The sequence below is a fragment of the Myotis myotis genome, unplaced genomic scaffold (assembly GCF_014108235.1).
Source record: "Myotis myotis isolate mMyoMyo1 unplaced genomic scaffold, mMyoMyo1.p scaffold_m19_p_19, whole genome shotgun sequence".
Taxonomy (NCBI): domain Eukaryota; kingdom Metazoa; phylum Chordata; class Mammalia; order Chiroptera; family Vespertilionidae; genus Myotis; species Myotis myotis.
The window spans coordinates 30,987,362-31,008,961 of record NW_023416323.1 but is presented as its reverse complement, the minus strand read 5'-3'; the positions used below and the strand labels follow the sequence as shown (position 1 = coordinate 31,008,961).

The 21,600-nt window shown below is 56.9% G+C and overlaps 1 protein-coding gene and 2 long non-coding RNA genes across 9 annotated transcripts; 2 read left to right on the top strand and 1 right to left on the bottom strand.

The window, feature by feature from the left end:
- Positions 1–834: 834 nt before the first annotated feature.
- RIPOR1 (RHO family interacting cell polarization regulator 1) lies at positions 835–18,069 on the top strand. Of its 6 annotated transcripts, none has more exons than XM_036346510.1 (23): positions 835–978; positions 9,325–9,451; positions 9,570–9,722; positions 9,866–9,944; positions 11,112–11,135; positions 11,232–11,285; positions 11,424–11,576; positions 11,678–11,741; positions 11,837–11,880; positions 11,959–12,084; positions 12,497–12,645; positions 12,720–12,849; positions 12,931–13,959; positions 14,010–14,639; positions 14,724–14,845; positions 15,589–15,721; positions 15,957–16,092; positions 16,216–16,377; positions 16,645–16,803; positions 16,942–17,138; positions 17,227–17,310; positions 17,422–17,512; positions 17,650–18,069. In XM_036346510.1, exons 2-23 carry the CDS (start codon positions 9,348–9,350, stop codon positions 17,745–17,747), a joined length of 3,921 nt encoding a protein of 1,306 aa, XP_036202403.1. In that variant the 5' UTR covers positions 835–978; positions 9,325–9,347; the 3' UTR covers positions 17,748–18,069. The 6 variants fall into 6 exon arrangements, with proteins under 6 accessions (XP_036202403.1, XP_036202406.1, XP_036202409.1 ...); XM_036346516.1 differs by lacking the exon at positions 835–978 and adding an exon at positions 7,522–8,500 and having other exon boundaries at positions 12,931–13,827; positions 13,968–14,639; XM_036346511.1 differs by lacking the exon at positions 835–978 and adding an exon at positions 7,522–8,500.
- LOC118674570 lies at positions 5,939–20,687 on the bottom strand. 2 transcript variants are annotated; one of them, XR_004973667.1, is made up of 3 exons: positions 20,649–20,687; positions 19,274–19,604; positions 5,939–6,732 (listed from the first exon to the last, which is right to left on the bottom strand). It is a non-coding gene; the product is annotated as an uncharacterized LOC118674570 (long non-coding RNA). The 2 variants fall into 2 exon arrangements; XR_004973668.1 differs by lacking the exons at positions 19,274–19,604; positions 20,649–20,687 and adding an exon at positions 8,808–9,327.
- Positions 20,683–21,235, top strand: LOC118674571. Its single transcript, XR_004973669.1, has 2 exons — positions 20,683–20,787; positions 20,895–21,235. It is a non-coding gene; the product is annotated as an uncharacterized LOC118674571 (long non-coding RNA).
- The last annotated feature ends 365 nt before the right edge of the window (positions 21,236–21,600 follow it).

Genomic DNA, 21,600 nt, shown 5'->3' with positions numbered 1-21,600 from the left:
TACAGAAGTAAAGCCTGAGTGGTCCAGGGGCCCAGCCCAGAGCATCCAGGTTGAAGAGGGCCGGTGGTGTCTGATCGATGGGAGGGGTGGGGGAGTGGAGCTGGCCCTCTGACACCAGTGTGGGTCAGCTCTCAGCTCCACCTCAGCCCGCTCTGGTGGACAGCCATCAGTGTTGCACACCCCTCATGGGAAAGGACTGGGCTCTGGCCCCAGTGGCCAACATGTGCCCCAAGCCCGGATAACTCATCCATGCTAAGAGCAAGACCTAAGACTCCCTAGATGTCTTACCCAATGAAGGGTGACTGCCTGGCTTGGCTCAGAGCCCAGATGGCGGCAACCTGCCTCCACAGCAGGGAAACCGAGGCTGGCCCAGAAGGCATGGCTGAAGGGGTCCAAGGCTAGGATTCAGGCCTCCCTGTTCCCCTTTTGAAATTGGCCCTGATTCCTTCCTCTAACCAACCCAACCCAACAGCAGCCGCCCCAGGAACTGTTTCAGGCGGCCACAGATTGGGGGTTGGGGGTGGGGAGAAGAGGTGCTGAAAAGTCTCTAGAGGCCATGGAATCTGAGGCGGGGACCAGCAAGTGGGGCTCTCGGACGAACCCGGTTTGGGGGTATGAGTGGGAAGCAATGGGACTGCCTTGGCCAGCGGTGCCCGAAGAGCCGCCCTGTTCCCGCCGATCCCGAGCGCTCTCGCCACCCTGACGTCCGCCAGGGTCCCGCCTACCCGCAGGCTGGTGGACTCCGCGGGCCACCGGCTGCCCCGTTAGCCCAGAGGGCGGAGCCAGCAGCGGGCGCCTTCGGGGGTGCCCGAGCTGCGGGAGCGCAGTGGGTGGGGCCCAACGGGCCGGGGGAGGAGCGGGGCTGCAGGGCGGCGGGTGCTGGGAGAGGCGGGCGCCGGCCGCGGCGACAGCGGCAGCTGCGGTGCGACCAGGCCAGGCAGCGGAGAGCGCGAGGTCCGCGTAGCCCAGCTCCGCCATGTGAGTGTCCCCGCCGTTTCCGGGAGCCGTGGTCCGGGTGGGGGCTGGAGCAGCGGGTCCGATGCCCTCCCTCCTCTTGCCCCCCAGTCCCCAGCCAGCGCCGTCCCGTAGGTCCCGGATCTATTGCCCTGGCTGCGGCCCTGTTCCCCATACCCGGGCCCCGGGCCGCTTGGTGTCTTTCCTCCCCTCCCCCTGGGCGCGGAGGACGCAGCTTCACCCCACAAAAGCCGTCGCCTGCGGCCCTACCGCGCCCGGAGCTGCCTCCTTCCAACCCACAGCAAGTCCCAGGCGGCCGGTGCCCCGGGCTCTGGAGTGGGCCAGGCCTGAGGGCGGGCCCTCGGCGCCAGCCTGGGCCCTGGCATGGTCGCTTCCCGGGAGCCCCGCTGCCTTCGCCACTGGAGAGGCTGAGCTAGGAATGGGGAGGAGGCGAAAAGGGGTCCAAGTCGGCCTCCAAGATGAGCTCATCTTCCCGGCCCCACCGACCGACCTAAGCCGCTTTGGGGCCTGGCCCGAGGTGTCCGAGCCTGGCCTGGGCTTTCCGCCCAAACCCGGTGCGGCTGAAGCCGGAGAGGATCGCCCCTGCGCGGTGGGAGAACAGACCCTGTCCCTGGGAATTGGAGGCTGGTGTGGGGTCTCTGCAAGCAGCCAGGCCTGAACACCCTGCAGAACTGGTTTGGGGAAGGGGCTGCTCACCAGGGATGAGTTTGGTCTCAGCACCCTCCTCTCCCGGTGAGGCCTGAGTGCAACTTCTGGGATTGACCCTTCCAGGCCAGTTCTACCGGTTGCTCCTAAAGGATGATCAGGCTGGCTGGTGAGCACATTCTAGGTGCAGTCTCATATAACAATAACGGTGCCCCAGGCACCATCAGTGGGGCCTGGCCCGGGGTCTGTAGTATTCAGCGCCCCCACAGCCTTCTTGGAGGGTTCTGGCAATCTGGCAGATGCAGAAACAGGCCCAGAGAGGTTAAGTAGCATTCTCAAGGTCACACAGCTGGTTTGGAGAAGTGGGAATTAAAATTCTTGCCTCTGCATGTACTATCCACCTCCGTGGCAAGGAGGGGGAGAAGGGGAGGAGGGAGGAGGATGAGAACCAGAGAGTGAAGTACAAAATACTCCAGCAAGACACTAGGAGGCTTGACTTAGCTCCCACTTCAACCCTCACTCTGAGTCCTGGATCCTGTTGGGGCAACAGCCAGAGAGCTGGGAGCCTGAACTTGAGTGGGGGAGGGAGGAACACGCAGGGTGCCAGGATGGTTCCTCCCGGGTGGAAACGCTGGCGGGTAGGGTGCCGCTGAGTCAGGGCAACCCCTCGCAGAGCCTGGGACTCCACGCCGCTGGCCCCAGGAAGCCGCTAGGCTTCCAGCATGAAGCCTGCCGGCTGGGGAATGTGACCAGCTGACTAGGGAGGGGGCCGGCAGGAAGTGAGGCCACCGGGCTGCCTCCGCCTGGTTCCGGGGTGGGGGGTCCCAGGCCGTGCTGCGCCCCTCTCCCTCCCTGCTCCAGCAGTTTGGCATGACGTCAGCAACCGGGTTTGGGGCATTGCCATGGAGACCGGGGCAGGCCCAGGAGGGACCCCATTCTCCCTTACAGCCCCCCTCGCCCCGGGTTATTTTTAGCTTCTGTTTACCTCAATCGGGGCTGTCGTGGCTGGGCAGTGGGGCGGGGCTGGACTGGGACTTCCAAAGAGGCGATTGGCCTGGTTTGATTGGCTTGGCAAACCGCTGAGCTGAGCCCTGCAGGTGGTGAGACCTCCTGTCTCACACAAGTGCACCAGTTTGGGTGTGTAGAGGGCATTGGGGGTCGCAGGATCTGGAGTCACGAAGGTGGCCAGAGCTCCACTGCAGGCCCTGTCACCTTTGGGACCTGGGTTCTTTCCCACGTCCAGAGCAGACTTCAGGGCTGGTGTGAGTCCAGAGAATCCACTGGCTCTTGTCAGCCAACCCCCAGCTCAAGGGATTCAGTTCTTTCCTTTCCCCGCAGCAGAGGGAGATCCTGCCAATCCACCCCATGAAATGGTCACTCAGATGGATATGCCGATAGTCACTTGGGAGGAGTCTGGACCAACAGTAATACATCCTGGTCCCTGTGGGACGACAGGGTTGGGTTGGTGGCAGCAAAGCCCGAGTCAGAGAAAGAAAATCGATGGGACATTCAGCATGCTCTGATCCAGCCCACCCACTCAGTTCCAGAATTCCAGGGGACCCCTACCTTGCCCCATCCCAGGGAGTAGAAACTTACTTGCTGATATGAGAAAGTGGGGAAGGGACAGGGAAACTTGTATGTGGGGTATGGGAGTTAGGGTAGGCCAGACTTGAAATCTACCCCTCCAATAGCTCAGGATCTGCTGTTCCTGTGTCTCGGCAGCTCAGTTCACTCAGCCCCTCCCCCCACCCCACCCCCCACTCAGCTCCCTGCCTCCTTCAGGCCCAGAGGGTACTGCAGTGAGCCAAACCGACAGGCCCCAATCTCCAGAGTTCACAGTCTGGTTGGAAGACAGACTCTAAAGGAGAAATGAAGACCTAGTTATGTGGCCTCAGGGATCAGAGGGAGAAGTTATGAGATACCTAAAAGGGGAACCAACCCCGGGCAGACTTCCTGGAGGAAGAAGTCATAGGGTAAGACTTGAAAAAGGAGAGGGAAATTGGTCAGGGCGAAAGTAATTGGAAGAGCGTATAGGAGCAATGGGGGATGCTGCTCAAATGCTGAAGAGCCTTGCAGGTATTGAGAGAGAATCTCAGTAGCTGGAACAGAAAGACTGTGGGGGGAGCAGGGGACTGTGAGGGGAGGAGTGATTGAAGGTATCTGAGGAAAGTGTCAGTCTTGTGGGTCATATTAGAGAGTTTGACTTTATCTTTGGAGCAGGAAGTTACCCATGGATATTTCACAAGAGTCAGAATAGAGGGACATTAAAGATTTAGAGTCCTGCGGTCTGGCCTCCTGAGTTTGAATCCTGGCCCTGCCATTTACCAGCTGTGTAATCTTGGGCAGGTTAATAATTGTTAATAACAACAATATTTGTGTGTTTTCAGTGTGGCAGTGTGTCCACCCCAATTTCCCTACCTCACATGCAATTCTGCCTTCCCCAAGCACCCCTTATGGAGGAAAGTATATCATTTCATTCCCCCAATAGCCCTGTGACAGAGCTGTTGTTATTATTATTGTTACCCTCGTTTAACAGAGGGGTATCCGAAGACCAAAGAGGTGAAGGAATGTCTTGCCCATAGCCAGTTAGCCTCAGGTTTCTCATCTATGAAATGGGACTAATAAGACATACCCCATAAGGTTGGTGCTAGAGCCCTAGCCGGTTTGGCTCAGTGAATAGAGCGTCGGCCTGCGGACTGAAGGGTCCCGGGTTCAATTCCGGTCAAGGGCATGTACCTTGGTTGCAGGCACATCCCCAGTAGGGGGTGTGCAGGAGGCAGCTGATTGATGTTTCTCTCTCATCGATGTTTCTAACTCTCTATCCCTCTCCCTTCCTCTCTGCAAAAAATCAATAAAATAAAAAAAAAAAGGTTGGTGCTAGAATTAAATGAAATTATGTTTGTCAATTACGGTGTAGTGCAGTGATGGCGAACCTATGACATGTGTGTCAGAGGTGACATGCGAACTCATTTTTTTGGTTGATTTTTCTTTGTTAAATGGCATTTAAATATATAAAATAAATATCAAAAATATAAATCTTTGTTTTACTATGGTTGCAAATATCAAAAAATTTCTATATGTGACACAGCACCAGAGTTAAGTTAGGGTTTTTCAAAATGCTGACACGCCGAGCTCAAAAGGTTCGCCATCACTGGTGTAGTGCCTGGCCTATAGAAAGCACTAGGTAAAGCACTGTTTTTGGCATTGTCAGGTGACTGGAATTTTAAGGAGAGCACTATTGTTATTGAATAAAGAATAGATCAACTTGGCCCATGTGACTAAGTGGTTAGAGCGCTGGCCTGTGCACCCAAGGGTCACAGGTTTGATTCCCTGTCAAGGGCGTGTACATTGGTTGTAGGTTCACTCCCTGCCCCTGGTTGGGGCACTTGCGGTAGGCAACCAGTTGATGTGAGAGAGACACATCAATGTTTCTCTCCCTCCCTCTTATCTGCTCTCTCTGAAAAGGAATGGATCATTACGGGTAAGAGTGGAGACGGGGAGTTCATTAAGATGCTGCAGTAGGGTTCTAGGTGAGAGTTGGTGTAGCTTGGACCTGAATTCTACCTGTTGGGGTAGAGGAGAGGGGGCAGGATCCAGAGATGGCAGAAGGTGGTGGCTTGGTGGATGTGGAGGGTAACAGAAACTGAGGCATCCAGAATGACTCCTAGTTTCTGTCTCATGGAACTGGATCAATAGACAGTGGAGGGAAGTGGTGAATTCAGTTTGGGAACTACCAAGTCAGCACATCCCTATAAGCCCACTCCGCACTGTCATTCAGCTTCGGGGAGACAACAGGCAGGCAGTTGGAAACACAGGCCTGAGGCTCAGAAGAGCAGTTTGGACAAAGAAGAGATAAGGAAGCTGGCAACATTTAGATGGCATTGAACTGTGGGAGGTGTACACAGCCCAAGGGTGGGAAGAATGGGCCCCAGTTGGGGATGGGGAGAAAGACAGATCCTCTGTGGGAAAATAAGATGTGCAGCCAGAGAGCGGTGGTAGACCAGGGGCATGTTGCCTCTTGAAATTCAAGGGAAGGAAGGGCTTATGGAAGAGGAGGAGAGCCACAGAGTGAAAAGCTTTGCGGAGATCAAGCAGAATAAGGACTAAACATTGGACACTGGATTCAGCAGCAGGGAGGCACTGGTGACCTCGCCCAGACCAGTCAGGGAGTGGTGGGTACAGAAGGCGGTCCAGGACGAGAAGAGGAGGGGGTGGTGTGGAGAGGGAATGGAAGCATACATCTCTTCCGAAAACTTGGCTCTGAAAGGGGGTGAGGGGTGTGGTTGCTAGAAAAAAAATCATGGGTCCACAGAGGGTCTCATTTCTTTGGGTAGTTATTTATTTAAAGACAGCTTGATTTGAAATATAATATGCATACAGAACGGGCACATTCAGTGGTACAGCTTGATACATTTTCACAAGGGAACACAACTACATAGGATTAGGAAATAGAACCCAGATTAGGAAATTGAACATCAGCACCTCCCTGGAAGCCCTCAAGGGTAACTACTATTCTCAAGGGTAACTACTATTCTGATTTCTATAACCATAGATGAGTTTGGCCCATTTCTGAACTTCGCATCAGAGGAATCATACCTATATCCTCTCTCGTGGTCTTGCTTCTTTCACTCAGCATCACATCATGTCTGTAAGATTCATCCATATTGTTGCATGTAGTTTATTCTTTTTGTTGTAGAGCATTCCGTTATCAACTGATGGCCATTTGGGTAGTTGCCAGGGTTGTTTTCATTTTTTATGTGGGAGTGACTTGCATTTGTTTGAGGCCTGTGGAGAACCATCTGAAACACTCCTATGAGAAGGGAGAGAGTTGACTAGGATTTCTCCAGCGGGAAATGAGAGCCCGGCCGAGGTTGAGAATTGCTCTGTAGTTCCAGCTCGGCTGCTGGGCCAAGGCCTCTGGCAGCTCCTGCCAGCCTGTGTGCAGGTGCAGAGAAGTCAGGGAGTCAGGTTGTCCAGGGTTGGCTTCTGCCAGGTAGGAAGAAGCACAGAGTGCTGGGGATATTAGCAGCAGGCGAGTGACGAGTCATGGCTGTGGATTCAGGCTGGGAGAAGGGTGTGCAGGGAAGGTAGGGAAGAGAAGGTAGGAGGGAGCTGGCAGAGGGAAAGAAAGCAGAGGCGGATTGTGAGCTCTGTGCAGGGTGGTGTCTGTGCAATTCCGGCTGTATCTCCAGTTACTGGCACATGCTGGAGTCATGTGGGCCTTCTTCCCTGGGTCGGGGGCAGTGCCCAGGGTTGTCATTCAGTGAATAGTTGAATAAATCAGCTGAGAGCCCCAGAGGTCTCAGGTAGAAGCAGGTGAGGTGGGGGTGACGGAGAGTCTGAAGGTTGTAGTCAGTGTGGTTGTGATTTAGGAAAGGGGCCTTCCGGAGCCAGGTGATAAGGCTGGGGTGTTCCCGTGGCTGGGGAGCGGGGAGCTGAAGGATGCAGAGGCCAATGTTGGACAGGCAGTTCACTGAGTGCATATTTGCCGATGTAGGGTGCATAGCACCCATTTTTCAAGAAGGGAATAGGCAATAGCATTTCTCAAACTGGGGTCCTTGGACATCTGGCATCTGAATCTATAGAGGGCTGGTGGGCTTTTTGGAAATGTAGATGCCTGAGTCCACCCTAGCTTCTTGGGGAGAAAGGAAGCCCAGTGCAACAGAACTAAGCATCAAGGAGCAAGAATGTTTGAGATGGAAGAGCACCTGCCCCTCTGAGGACATGGGATGCCCAGTGGACCCTAGGCATGGTGGCCTCTATCCTGGTTGGAGGTGGACAAGGGGTTTTCTTTTTTTTTTTTAATTATTTTTTAAAATTGATTTTATAGAGAAAGTGAGAGGGAAAGAGAGAGATAGAAGTATCAATGATGAGAGAGAATCATTGATTGGCTGCCTGCAACCTGGGCATATGCCCTGACCAGGAACTGAACTGTGACCTCCTGGTTCATAGGTCAGTGCTCAACCACTGAGCTACCACCTCTAGGCAACAAGGGGTTTTCAAAGAAGAGTTACTGGACCAGGAAAGGGCTGGGGATTTGGCCCATGGGAGCTGGAGGCCAGAAGGACCGGGCTCCGCCCTAGGAAGCAGCTTCTGTTAGACAGGAGGCCCTGGCTGGACAGTGGGTTCTCTTGCCTGGGACCTGGGGTGGTGGGGAGGGAGAGTGCCCAGACTGAGCACCCCCTCTGTGGGTGATGGGCAGGGGTTGGGGTGCATGGGGCTGTACCCAGTTCTTTCTCTGCTTCCTTCTCAGGGCAGCAACACAGAATATCCCACACTTTTAGCTCCTTTGCCTTCTCAGCCTCTCTGACCCCTCATGGTCAGCGCCTAACTGTATGCCCTCCATCGGCACAGCCCCTCCACGCAGCTGCCACTCTCTAGCCTTCACACTCAGAACCCCAACTCTCAGCCCTCTGTGTGTTCAGCCCTTTTTCAACACGCCTCAACAGCCACGCTGTGAGCCCGCTATGCCAAACTGCGCTCAATGCAGCGCACTCAGTGTCCTCATTCTATTTATCCTTCCATATTCACGGCTTAACTCCCTTTACCCACACTGCTGATCCCACCCGTGAAGATCCCCGCCAGTCCCCTCTCGGAGGGGAACCTCCAGTCACCCCTCCCAGAGGCGGGGCAGGCCGAGGCCCGGGTGCCCCCCTGGTCCGCCCGTCCCGCCCCATCCCGGCGGGCTGAGTCAGGCGGCAGGAACTGGGCGGGGGGCGGCGCCGAGAAGAGCTGAAGCCCGAGCCAGTCACTGGGAGCGAGCGCGCAGCCCAGCCTGGCGGGCGACGAGTGGCCCTGGTCCGGCGGGGACGCGGGGCGTGGGAACAAGCGCGGGGCGTGGGGGGCTGTCCCGGACCCACCATGAACACCAAGAAGAAAGGTAGGACCCGGCCTGGGGTTGCGAAGGCTCAGGAGCTAGCTCCACGGGGTGTGGGCCGGATTCTGGGGGCTAGGGGTGCGTGTTTCTCCGGAGAGGGGTGGGGGTCCATGGCAGATCTCTTCCTGCTAAGGGCGCGGTCGAAAGCGTCTGTGACTCAGTTTCCAGGTCGGAGTCGCTGGAAAGTGAAGGGGGCGGGGCACTTCTCGGCACTGCCCCCCACTCTGGGAATCCCCCGGCTTTGGGCGCCGGGAGGGCCCTGGCGTCTGGGCGCCTGGGAACCGATGGGGGCTGGAAGGGAGCAGCTTACCCGGAGCGGGCGGGTCGCAGGAGCCAAACCCGCGCCGGCCGGGCCTGTCGGGCAGCTCCGCTGGGCTCAAAGCGTGCACCCCGCCCCGCCAGGTGACCTCCAGCGGCCTTACTGGGTGCGGGCGCGGAGCTCCTGGTCCACTTTGGGGGGAGACCAGGGGCAGGGCTGCGGAGTCTGCCCCGCCCCCGGGTAAACAGGCGCTTCCGCACATTCTTCGCGCGCCCCGCCCCTTTCCTGCCCCTTCCCAGCCGGGGGAGGGTCCCCGCGCGACCCCCCTTCCTGCCCCCTGCGGCGGGCGGAGCCTGCACCTCTGCAGGAAGTGGGGGCCGAGCCGAGGCCACGCAGAGTCCAAGGCCGAGACGCCCGAGGCAGCCCTGTCATTAGCGCAGTGGCCGGCGGGGTTGCTGGACTCCCGTCGTCAGGCCGTGTCCGGCAACAATAGGATACGAAGGACGGGCCGCGGGGTGGGGGTTCAAGGGCCCGATTGGCGCTGGACACCCGCCCTCGCCACCCCCAGGGAGCCCCGCGCGGACTCATTCCATGATGTCCCTGTCGGTGCGGCCGCAGCGCCGCCTGCTCAGCGCCCGGGTCAATAGGAGCCAGTCCTTCGCAGGCGTCCTCGGCAGCCACGAGCGGGGCCCCAGGTACGCAGCAGAGGGGGGCTGATGGGGTCAAGAGGGTCGGACTGGGTTGGAGCTGAGTGTGCAGTGAGGGTTTGGGGGATTCCTTCCTGGCCCTTTCTGAGTGCAGCCTCTTCTTCAGGAGCTTCCCGGCCTTCAGTCCCCCAGGGCCCCCGCGGAAGGCCCCTGCGCTCTCTCGAGTGTCCAGGATGTTTGCAGTGGCGCACCCAGCCCCCAAGGTCCCGCAGCCAGAGCGGCTGGACCTGGTGTACGCTGCGCTCAAGCGGGGCCTGACGTAAGCTACTCCCTCCCTAGCCCCCGTCCTCTTTCTGCTAGTGGGAACCTTCCCCAGCCTCACGCCCTCTCCCCACTGCCCGCACCCTGGGCAGCTGGAGGCTGTAGAGGTAAGCTAATTTTTGTTGTCACCCCTTTCCCCAGGGCCTATTTGGAAGTACACCAGCAGGAGCAGGAGAAACTCCAAGTGCAGATAAAGGAATCCAAGAGGAATTCCCGCCTGGTGAGTGAAGGGTTGGTGAGGATGCCCTGGACTACTGATGCTTTTTGCCCTTGTAGTGGTGGTGGGGGAGGGGGGGGACGGGGGACTGGGCAGGGCCAGCCCTGGGTGACATCAAGGCTGTTTTCTGGTTTGACTTGGTCTAGGTGTGACTAGAAAAGGGGATATTAAGAAAGGTTGGGGGCCGAAACCGGTTTGGTTCAGTGGATAGAGCATCAGCCTGCAGACTGAAGGGTCCCAGGTTTGATTCCGGTTAAGGGCATGTAACTGGGTTGCTGGCACATCCCCAATGGGGGATGTGGCGGCTGATCGATGTTTCTCTCTCATCGATGTTTCTGACTCTATCTCTCTCCCTTTCTCCCTTCCCCTCTAAGAAAGGTTGGGGAAGTTTCTATCCCCACATTCCCCAGACTGTGCACTTTCTGCCTGGGACCCAGTGCCTGCCCATGTGAGCTTCCAGTGGGGTGGGTGGACCCCCACAGACATGAATAACAGGAGATTATATTGTAGTGGTATTGAGGGAGAGCCATGGTTCTTCCTAGGGAACAGCTCAGGGCTTCCCAAAGGAGGAGACACTTCTGCTGGGTTTTGAAGGATGAATAGGAGTTCCCTGGTAGAGGGAACCACGCATGAGGCACAGAGCTCCCTTCCTAGGGGTTGCAGGGAAGGGAGTGGGCTAAGGGAGGGACCCCAGGGAAGAAATGGGGGGAAGGGTGCTGGAGGGGTCTTGGGGACCATATCTTTGTCACCAGTACCCAGCAAAGTTCAGGCATGTGGAAAGGTTGGTCAATTCCTGCTTTGACTGGAGTGGCTGTGGATTATGGTGTGAGGGGGAGGAAGGCTGTAAAGGAGAGGAGCTAGCCTGCCAGCCCTAGCCAGTTTGGCTCAGTGAATAGAGCATTGGCCTGTTCCCTGAAGGGTCCCAGGTTCGATTCCAGTCAAGGGCACATGCCTGGGTTGCAGGCTCGATCCCCAGTAGGGGCTGTGCAAGAGATAGCCATTCAGTGATTCTCTCTCATCATTGATGTTTCTATCTCTCTCTCCCTCCCTCTTCTTCTCTTAAAAAAAAAAAAAAAAAAAAGGAGAGGAGCTAGATGGGTTTGAATAGCAGGTGCCCTGCTGGAACACATACTATACCTTCTAAGTGCTCCCTCTCATCTTTCCCTGCAGGGCTTCCTGTATGACTTAGACAAGGTGAGTATATAGAGAATGGTGTTGGAAGAAGTTGGCTCATGGGGGAGGATAAAGGGCCCTGGGCTTCAGGCTCCTCCTGACACACCTCTCCCCCAGCAAGTCAAGTCCATTGAACGCTTCATGCGACGGCTGGAGTTCCATGCCAGCAAGGTACATATGCAGCATGCATGAATACATGTGCGGGTTTTGGGGTTGGGTGTTTTAGGGAAATGGGGGTACTAGGCCCTGGGTGAGCAACGCCAGTAGTGAGTCTCAATCCCCCCACTGCCACTCCACTCACCTGCCCAGATCGACGAGCTATATGAGGCATACTGTGTCCAGCGGCGTCTCCGGGATGGTGCCTACAACATGGTCCGTGCCTACACCACCGGGTCCCCAGGGAGCCGTGAGGCCCGGGACAGCTTGGCCGAGGCCACGCGTGGGCATCGAGAGTACACAGAGGTGAGGGATGGGTGCCCAGAAGGCAGAGGCTCAGGGTATGGCAGAGCTGGTGAGAGGGGACTTATTGTTGACCCTCTCCTGTCCTTGCCTGTCCCTCCCAGAGCATGTGTCTGCTGGAGAGTGAGCTGGAGGCACAGCTGGGAGAGTTCCATCTCCGGATGAAAGGTACTGAGTGGTGGGGGCAGACCGGTAGCAGGGAGAGGGAAGTGTGTGCCTGAGACCCCTCCCTCAACATGGCTCTTCTTTTCCTCCACTCCCAGGACTGGCTGGCTTCGCCAGGCTGTGTGTGGGTGATCAGTATGAGGTATGAGGATGTGCAGGGAAGGGCTGGGATGGCAGGGTCACAACACCAAGGGCTGCCTCATCCTGCTTGTTCCCTTAGATCTGCATGAAATACGGGCGTCAGCGCTGGAAACTACGGGGCCGCATTGAGGGTAGTGGAAAGCAGGTGTGGGACAGTGAGGAAACCGTCTTTCTTCCTCTGCTCACGGAATTCCTGTCCATCAAGGTTAATGTCTCTGCCCAGGACCACAGGACACATGATCCTGTAACTCCAGGACCCTGTGAACCCCTTTTGACCCTTACAACCCTGTGACCCACCCCTCCTGGCTCCATGGCCCTGTGAATATGTGATGCCATGATCTTCTGACCCTGTGCCTACTTGACCCCTAAGTCCCCATGAGGCTGTGATCCTCATGACCTCAATGACTACAAGGTTAGACCTCTCTGATCCCCATGCTCACAATGTGTTTCAGGCTTCCATGGCTCCATTACCCAGAGAACTCCCATCCCTGTAACCTCCTCATGACTCCATGACCCCGTGACCATTGCAAAACCTCTATGCAAATTCAGACTTTTGATGTCCCATGATCTCATGACCTCTACACTCTTGTGACCCTATGATGCATTCTTGGCTATAGGTGACAGAGCTGAAGGGCCTGGCCAACCACGTGGTTGTAGGCAGCGTCTCCTGCGAGACCAAGGACTTGTTTGCCGCCCTGCCCCAGGTTGTGGCTGTGGACATCAATGACCTCGGCACCATCAAACTCAGCCTGGAAGTCACATGGAGGTTGGTGGGGTTGAGGAGCTTGGGGACAGGGACAGGAGCCAATGGCATCTGCTAACAGCCTCTTTCCTCCCCAGCCCCTTCGACAAAGATGACCAGCCCTCAGCTGCTTCTACTGTCAACAAGGCCTCCACAGTCACCAAGCGCTTCTCCACCTATAGCCAGAGCCCACCAGACACTCCCTCGCTTCGGGAACAGGCCTTCTATGTGAGTCACAACCCAGGCTCAGGACCCACCATCCCCCAGGGGTCTGAAAATGGTCCTGAAATGCCCTTTCCTCTCTCCCAGAATATGCTGAGGCGGCAGGAGGAGCTGGAGAATGGGACAGCATGGTCCCTGTCATCCGAATCTTCGGACGATTCATCCAGTCCGCAGCTCTCGGGCACTGCCCGCCACTCCTCAGCCCCAAAGCCCCTGGTGCAGCAGCCTGAGCCTCTGCCCATCCAAGTTGCCTTCCGTAGGCCTCAGACCCCCACCTCCGGGCCCACGGATGAGGAGGGAGCCATGGCCCCAGTCCTGGCCAATGGGCATGCCCCCTACAGCCGGACTCTCAGCCACATCAGTGAGGCCAGTGTGGATGCTGCCTTGGCTGAAGCTTCAGTAGAGGCTGAGGGCCTAGAAAGCCAGGGACCTAACCCACCTGCACACCCAGATCCCACCCATAGGGAGCATCCTGGTCCCAACCCTCTTGCCCTGGACCCTGGACATTCTGCCACAAGCCCCACTCTCAGTGCAATAGGCCCTGCTCACACATCTACAGACCCTGTCCCATCTGTATATCTAAACTCTCTCCACAAGACTCCAGACTCTAGCTCTCCTGAACTTCCAGGTCCCGCCCACACCACTTCAAGCTCTACCTGTAGTGCCATAAGCCCTACCAGCAGTGCTCCAAGCGTCACTCACCCTGCCACAGGCTCTACCCACAAGCCCAAGTCCTCTACCCTCACTGCTACAGGCCCTACCCCCATTGCCATGGGCTCAGGCCAGACCACAAGTCCCACCCACAAGTCAGTGCTTTCTACCCTCACTATTGCAGGTCCTAGCCCCAACACTACAGGCCCAGTCCAGACCACAAGCCCCAGCCACACTGTCACAAACCTGACAAATATTGTCACAAGCCCCACCATCAAGCCCATACTCTCTACCCCTACTATAACAGGCCCTAGCCCCAACACTACAAGCTCAGTCCAGACCACAAGCCCTAGCCACACTGTCACAAACCTGACAAATATTGTCACAAGCCCCACCGTCAAGCCCATACTCTCTACCCCCACTACTCCAGGCCCTACACCAAGTGCCCAGAGCCCAGCCCAGCCTACCACAAGCCCACCACACCACAAGCCCCCACCACAAGCCCCACCCACACCACCACAAGCCCCACCCACACCACCACAAGCCCCACCCATACCACCACAAGCTCCACCCACACTACCGCAAGCCCTACTCACAAAGCCAGTATGTCAACTCACACTACTGTAAGTCCAACCACCGATGCTAAGGACCCAGTCCAGACCACCAGGAGTCCCACCCAACCTGTCACAAGCCCCACCCTTATAACTGTAAACCCTTCCACTTCTCTAGACCTTGCCACGCTCCCCAGCCCCTCTGCACACACAGACCCCAACCCACTGTCCCATAGCCATCCAGCTTCCACTCCCTGCACTCAGGCAGATCCCATAGCCCCAAGCCCCTCCCACCCAAGCCCTGCCTGCTCCAGTTTGGAACCCCTTACATGCCCTTCCCCAGACCCCCCAGAGCCCATCCTTCAGAACCCAAGCCCCCCTCCCTCACCCTTAACCGTTGGGCCCCAGCATTCAGACTTTAGCCCGGCCACGACTGCCCAGGCCCCAGTTCCAGGAGCAACGGGAGGAGCAGGAGACAGGAGGCTGGAGGAGGCACTGGGGGCCCTAATGGCTGCTCTGGATGACTATCGTGGCCAGTTCCCAGAGCTGCAGGGCCTAGAGCAGGAGGTGATCCGCCTGGAGAGTCTGCTTATGGTAAGGAGGGCCGGGTTGGGCTGTGGCAGCACAGGAAGGGCAGCCAGGCTGTGGCAACAGCTCTGACTCCCTTCACAACCGCAGCAGAGACAAGGCCTGACTCGCAGCCGGGCCTCCAGTCTTAGCATCACTGTGGAGCATGCCCTGGAGAGCTTCAGCTTCCTCAATGAGGATGAAGATGAAGACAACGATGGTCCTGGAGACAGGTGACGGGGGCTAAGTGAGATGGGGTTAGGTGAGGGGGAATAAGTGAGGTGAGTCCAGGTGAAGGAGTAAGGCAAGAAAGGAGAAAGGTGAGGTGGGGCCAGGTGGAGCATATGAGTAGTGCAGCCAGACTGGAAGTGGACAGGAGGGGTGGACTTGCTTGTGGGTGCATCTGTTTATCCCTCCCATGTACGCCTCATGTGTCCTTGATGCCCTGTTTCTAACCCCATCTATCCCTAGTGCTTCTGACCACCCTGCAATGTCTGCTTCCCTCACCAGTCCCCATCCGCTCGTGAGCCCTTTCAGGCGCTCCCCACGGCTGTCCTGGAGAGCCCGGCCCCTCAGCTCTCTGTGACCAAGTGGCCTTTGAAAATTCCAAGTTGAGGGTCATGCCCAGCCCCTCCTCCATCTGCTGCTGCCCAGGTCACAGCCCTGTGCCCTGAGCCCCTTGGGCCACAACCCCTTGCATTTCACATTGCATAGACCATCCCCTTGCAACCCCACAGTCCTAGCTGGATGTGGCACAGGGCAGATGGACTCTGAACACCACTGCTACCACCTGCTGGTCCCAGCCCCTTTCTCCTGGAAGTTCTCCGTGAACTTACCCATTGTCTGTCTGTTGTCTGTGCATCTGTTCTTCCCTTCTGGGATGGAGGGGGGGGGGGGGGGAGGGCTTAATGAAAATACAGTGGTGACCAGATGGTGATATGTACTCCTAAGATGGTTGCCACAATTTTTCTCTCAGGCCCCCAAGCAGCCTGGAGCCTAAGGCTGAAGACGGCCTCAACTCACCCAGTGCCCGCCCCCTCAGCACGGAGTGTCCAGCTCTGGACACTGCCTTGGTCCAGCACCTGTACTACTGCAGCCGCCTCCTGCTGGTGAGACTAGTGGCATCCCCCCTACACTCCTTTTACCTCAGGGAACTCTCCACACCTGCTCTGAGTTCCATCCCCAATGCCCCAGGTCCCTGGCATCTGGCTCTTACTGAATACCTCCCACACTCTGGCTCCCTCTAATCTCTCCTAATGCATGCTGGGACTTGTAGTCTCTGGGCTTCACTCTCCCCAAGTTCTACCTTGAGATCTGAGCTACTTGGCCACCCCTATTCTCCAGAAACTGGGCACATTTGGGCCCCTACGCTGTCAGGAGGCATGGGCCCTGGAGCGACTGCTGCGGGAGGCCCGAGTGCTCGAGGTTGTATGCGAGCTAAGCAGGCGATGGGAAATCCCTGCTACTTCTGCTCAGGAAGGTAAAGGCCCTGTGGGTTCTGGCTTGGTGACTGCCCTGAAGCTCCTTCCTTGTTCTACGCCACCTACACTTGTCTGCCCACCTGCCTACTCGGTTGCTGACGGTCTCTTGCACCTCCTCACAGTGGTGCAGTTCTCAGCCTCTCGGCCTGGCTTCCTGACCTTCTGGGACCAGTGCACAGAGGGACTTAGCCCCTTCATCTGCCCTGTGAAGCAGGTGCTCCTCACCTTCTGCAATCAGTATGGTGCCCGGCTCTCCCTGCGCCAGCCAGGCTTAGCTGAGGCTGGTAAGTAGGCTGCCTACCTGCCCCCTCTGCCCTCCCTTCTCAGATCCCCAGTGATGGGACCACAGGGAAAGCCAGGTCAGCTCACACAGACGTGCTGAGCTGAGCATTGAGAAGAAATAGCAAAGGCTTGTGCCTTGGTGCAAGAGGACCCAGATGGGTAGGGTTTGGACAAGGGGCCCCTGGAGCTGAGCCTGGGGTGGGAGCACTCTTTCCTCTAAGGGCTTGGGTCCATCCAAACCCTGAGGTCTTTGGCACTGCTTCCCACAGTGTGTGTCAAGTTTCTGGAGGATATGCTGGGGCAGAAGCTGCCCAGGAGGCCCCAGCCAGGCCCTGGAGAGCAGCTCACTGTCTTCCAGTTCTGGAGTTATGTGGAAACCTTGGACAGCCCCTCTATGGAGGCCTATGTGACGGAGACCGCTGAGGAAGGTGAGGCAGTAGCCCTGATCACCAAGTGCCCAACACTATGTGTGGGCCTTGAGGTCTGGATGAGGACATGAATGTACAGAAGATCCCACCCCAGGAAGCTCCTTGCCCTGCTACATTGTTCCAAGGTCCTTCTTTCAGTGTTACTGGTGCAGAACCTGAACTCAGATGATCAGGCTGTTGTGCTCAAGGCCCTGAGGTTGGCACCTGAGGGGCGGCTACGAAGGGACGGGCTTCGGGCCCTCAGCACCCTGCTCGTCCATGGCAACAACAAGGTCATGGCTGCTGTCAGCACCCAGCTCCGGAGCCTGTCACTAGGCCCAGCCTTCCGGGAAAGGGTGAGAGTGGGGCAGGGCTCCCTTGAAGGCAAAGGCTGGGGTCCCAGGCTCCCAGTGTCTGGCTAAGTGCCCTCCTACCCCTACCCAGGCCCTACTGTGCTTCCTGAACCAACTCGAGGATGAGGACGTGCAGACAAGAGTGGCTGGCTGCCTGGCCTTAGGCTGCATCAAGGTGATCCCTGCCAACCAACCCCTTTATTTCCCCTGGGGACCCCCCAACCCTGGGCCTTGGGCTTTTTCATCTGCTCCAGGGGGCCCACCTCCGTGCTTCCTCCTCTGATAGGCTCCCGAGGGCATTGAGCCCCTGGTGTACCTGTGCCAAACGGACACAGAAGTTGTGAGGGAAGCTGCTCGGCAGAGCCTGCAACAGTGTGGTGAGGCTGGGGGCTGGGAGATAAAGGTCAAGTAGAGTTCTGGGACATTTTGGCTGATGGGGGTAGGGGTGAGATGGGGTCAAGGGTGGGAGGACCAAGGCTAGGGCTACTCCTGATTCCATCCTTACTCATTGCAGGGGAAGAGGGACAGTCTGCCCACCGACGGCTAGAAGAGTCGCTGGATGCCCTGCCCCGCATCTTCGGACCCGGCAGCATGGCCAGCACAGCCTTCTAAACTCCCCACACACTGGCTCTCAGTGCCACATCCCCCCACTTTCAGGGCTCACCAGGTGGCAGGGAGGGTGAGGGCTGGTTCCAGACACCCCTCCCCCAAGTATTCCTATCCAAGAAAATCTAATATATTCTTCAGTTGCCCTTGGGGTTGGTAGAGTCAGTGCCTGCAGTCAAGTGCCTCCCAGCCTCAGCTCAGCACACTTGTCACAGATCAGTGCCCCGGGCCTGGCCATCCTGCCTCTGCCCCATCACCTCCCTTGGTTTTGTATTTTATTTACAGAGTTTTACAGAAAATAAAAAAGCAAAATGCCTTTCCTACATGGCCTGACCTAGTGTACTCCTGATCTTCTGGTTCCAGCACCCTTTGGCTGTGGCCTTCCTGACATGCCCACTCTCCAACTGTGACAATGACATGTGCTTTTGCCCTGGAAATCTGGGTGGAAGAGAGCCCAGGGGCTGGAAGTGGGCTTGAAGAAGAGGGCAGAGAAAGAGGGTGGTAGCGTGTTGCTGAGGATCAGCCTGCTGGCTGGGCATGCTCTGGGCCTGGAAGCTAGGGGCCCAGGCTGGAGCCAAACCACGGAGTTGGTCTAGAGAAGGCCCAGAGTGCCAGTCCTGGGAATGGCTCCCCAGCGGCTAGCACCCTGCTGCCAGGAGGCAAAGGGGAAAAAGCAGGCAGAGAAAAAAGGCGTGGTGGTGGCTGGAGCTCCTGGCCACCAGGGGGCAGCAGAACCCTGTCCGAGAATGCCAGGCTTCTAGATTTCCCCTCAGCCCTGGCAGCTTCCTACAGAGGGCACTGAGCACTAGGAGCTCCTTGAGGGCTGGGTAGTAGAGAGCAGATCCTTGCAGAGGGGAAGAGCTAGGGCCTGCGCGGCAGGAGACCAGGATGGCTGCCCAGTGACCCTAAATAACAAGTCCCTCCTCTACCCAAGCCACCTCCTCTCTGTAATAACAAACCTGACTGAACCCCGTGGTCCTCCGCAGCCAGCTGACCTGTTTTGCTTTGGGAAGCAGGGCTCCAGGGAGGGTTCATCTCCTCCCCAGAGGTGCCGCATGTTAAGTGTGTTAACCCCAGAAGGCAAAGAGCTCTATGGGAGGAACTGGAGGGTGGGGTGGGATTTCAGGATGGCAGGCCTGTTCTAAGGAGGGCCTGAGGGAGGCCCACACCCAAGGCTGGAGAAACTGGCCCTCCACCCTTCCCTTCTCACTCCAGAGCTTTCATTATCCAGGGGCAAGGGAGACGGTGCACAGGCAGGGCCTTCCCCAATCCTGGAGTCCACCGTGACACACGGGGGAAAGTGTGCACCTGCACTCAGGCAGAGCTAATGAGGTGCCAACAGTCCCTCCTTGTGAGGGGCGGGGGGGGGGGGGGGGGTGACCCAGATCCCCAGGGAGCCCCGCCCCCCATGTTTTGGAGCTGTGTATAAGAGGTTTGGCTGGCCCTTAACCACCTGCTGGGGAAGCCACGCTGAGCAGCAGAAAAAAAAAAAAAAAGAAAGAAACGGCAACAGGAAGGAGCACAGGAAACACCTGTGTGTGGATGCAGGTGGCTCATTCCAGTCGAGTGGGGTTGCGGGCGGGCAGACAGCCCTCAGCACTTAGGCACAGCTCCGTGCTCCCTCTGTAACTGTGAAGGGTGTCATGGGAGGGATGGTGTGTAGTTCAGCTTTTTGGGGTGGTAGCCTGGCTGGGATGGCAGAGGGTAGAGAAGGCAAACAAGTGGTAGAGACCAAGCCAGCGCCCAGAGCCGGCCACAGCTTGGGCCTGCTTCAAGGTCCCCTGCAGGAGGGTTGCAGTCCAAGAACCAACCCTGTGGCCCCACTGGTAGGGCAGGACTGTCCACTTGCATCCAAAGCACAGCCTGTGTGGTGGGGAAAGAGGAAGTAAACACTGGCTGACTGGGTTCTGGGAAAGTGCAGATGGCTGACTGGGCCGGCAGGAGTGCACACAGCTCAACCCACAGGAGAGGACAGCCTCGTCGAGAAATGTAGGGTGGAAAAATCATCCCAGTTGAGGGTCGTCTGGAACTGTCACAGTGGCCCTAGATCACTGCTTGCCAATGCTAGAAATGGATAGGGCTCTTAAGTTTCTATCCCCTATACGGAGAGTCCTCAGGCCACAGCCTAGCATCCAACCCTAGCCAAGGGTCAGGGCAGGTACTGTGAGCATAGCCAGGTACAGGTAAAGGACTGTCAAAGCCAAGACAAAAAAGAGCCTTAATCCTTTGCCCCATCAAGCCTACCTAGTTTAGAGCAGTGTGGATCAACTGCTCAATCCCTCTCCACCAGCAACCTGAAGTCAGACTGGATGGCCTCCTGCATCCAGGCCCATGCCCAGGTCTGCAAGGTGACAGAGGGCAGGGAGAGTCCCTGTCCACCCTCCTGTACAACATCCCCTCCCTCAACACACACAGCTTCACAGGTGCCTCCCACAGGGCAAAGCTGCTGCTTCAGGACTCCTCACTCCCCACCCTGCTGTCATACGGGTTCAGGGAGGCATTCATTCCTACTGCCCCACACTCCTTAGCGTCAGGAGCCTTCTGCCAGCTGATGGGAGGTTGATGATACCATCTGAGTCAAAGGCAGCTGGGTAGGGAAAGTCTGTGCCCGCCTGTTCTGTGTAAGCCTCTGTGGGGTGAACAGAAGGAAGTGGGCCTCCCAGGCCTCTGACACCCTCCCAGGACCCCATCAATCAAGTCCATCAAGGCCACAGCCATGCCTTGGCTGTCATCATTGGACTCTTCCTGGGAGGAAACTGATAAGAGTGCACTGTAGAAAAAAGGGGCCAGGCTGAGGTAGTCCAGGATCTGATTTATTGTGTTGGTGGTCACTGGAGGCTCACCCCCGCTCCCCACCCCACCCCACCGCCACTCTCCTCCTTTCCTCTTGTCCTCTTCCAACCTTACCTTTCCTCCTGTCTCCCACTCTTCTTCCTCATGTATTCAAAGCTGCAGAGAACCAAAAAGAAGAAGAAAAAAAGGCATGTTTGTGAAGGCAAAGCAGATGGGAAGAGGACTGCTGCTTAGTCTCACCCACAGAGCGGGGGTGATTTTCTTGTGTTTCTATGCCTGGTGTGTGGGTACAATTTGCTGAACCCTCAGCATATGACATGTTCCCTCCTTTCCTTCCTTATGCCTTCTGCCCCCTGACAGCCTTGAAGTATCCGGTTCAGGCCATACACCCACCATGGACAGAAGGCTTGACTGCTAGACCTGGGTCTTTTGGGCCTGGTTAATACAGGAGGGTGACCTTGGGAGGCACTCCAGGGCCTGTAAAAGTGCTAAGGAAGGACAATCTATCAGTAAGAAAATAAGACGGTCAGCGGCCTACAAGAAAGGGGCCTCTTGTTTCAGAAGACTGTACTGGGGTGATGGCCATGGTTTAAGTTTGATGTCAACAGTTAAGTCTCACTTGTCTCTGAATGCACCCAGGACATATGGAACCTCAATAAATGCTGACTTACAGCAGCTGAGTAAGCAGATGAATTGCTATAGCTAACACCTACGTTTCTGGTTATTTCCTCTGAGTCTCCTTAAAACCTCCTCCTCCTCAAGCATCATTATACAAACATCACTCCACCGGATTCCATTCTAGGCCCTTTTCTCCTTGCTCTTGAAACACACTCCCTGAACCACCTTCTCCATCCCCCTGCCTGCCATCTCTAAGCTGAGGCCAGTGATTGACATGGCACTCTCCTCCCCTCCAGACCCCCATATCTCCAAGTGCTGACGGACTAGACACTCCTTTTGAACAGCATGCTCCAAATCACTCAACATCTCAAACTCGTTTTCTCCTCCAGGGCTCTTGGGGTTACCAACTGCTCAGATATCCAAGCAACACAACTGAGCCTCATCCTTG

What these genes read in the sequence shown, in the direction of transcription:
- RIPOR1 (XM_036346511.1), top strand. An exon ending in TCCTGTATGACTTAGACAAG is followed by an intron (nt 11,136 to 11,231) that starts GTGAGTATATAG and finishes CCTCTCCCCCAG; the next exon opens with CAAGTCAAGTCCATTGAACG. An exon ending in TTCGGGAACAGGCCTTCTAT is followed by an intron (nt 12,850 to 12,930) that starts GTGAGTCACAAC and finishes CCTCTCTCCCAG; the next exon opens with AATATGCTGAGGCGGCAGGA.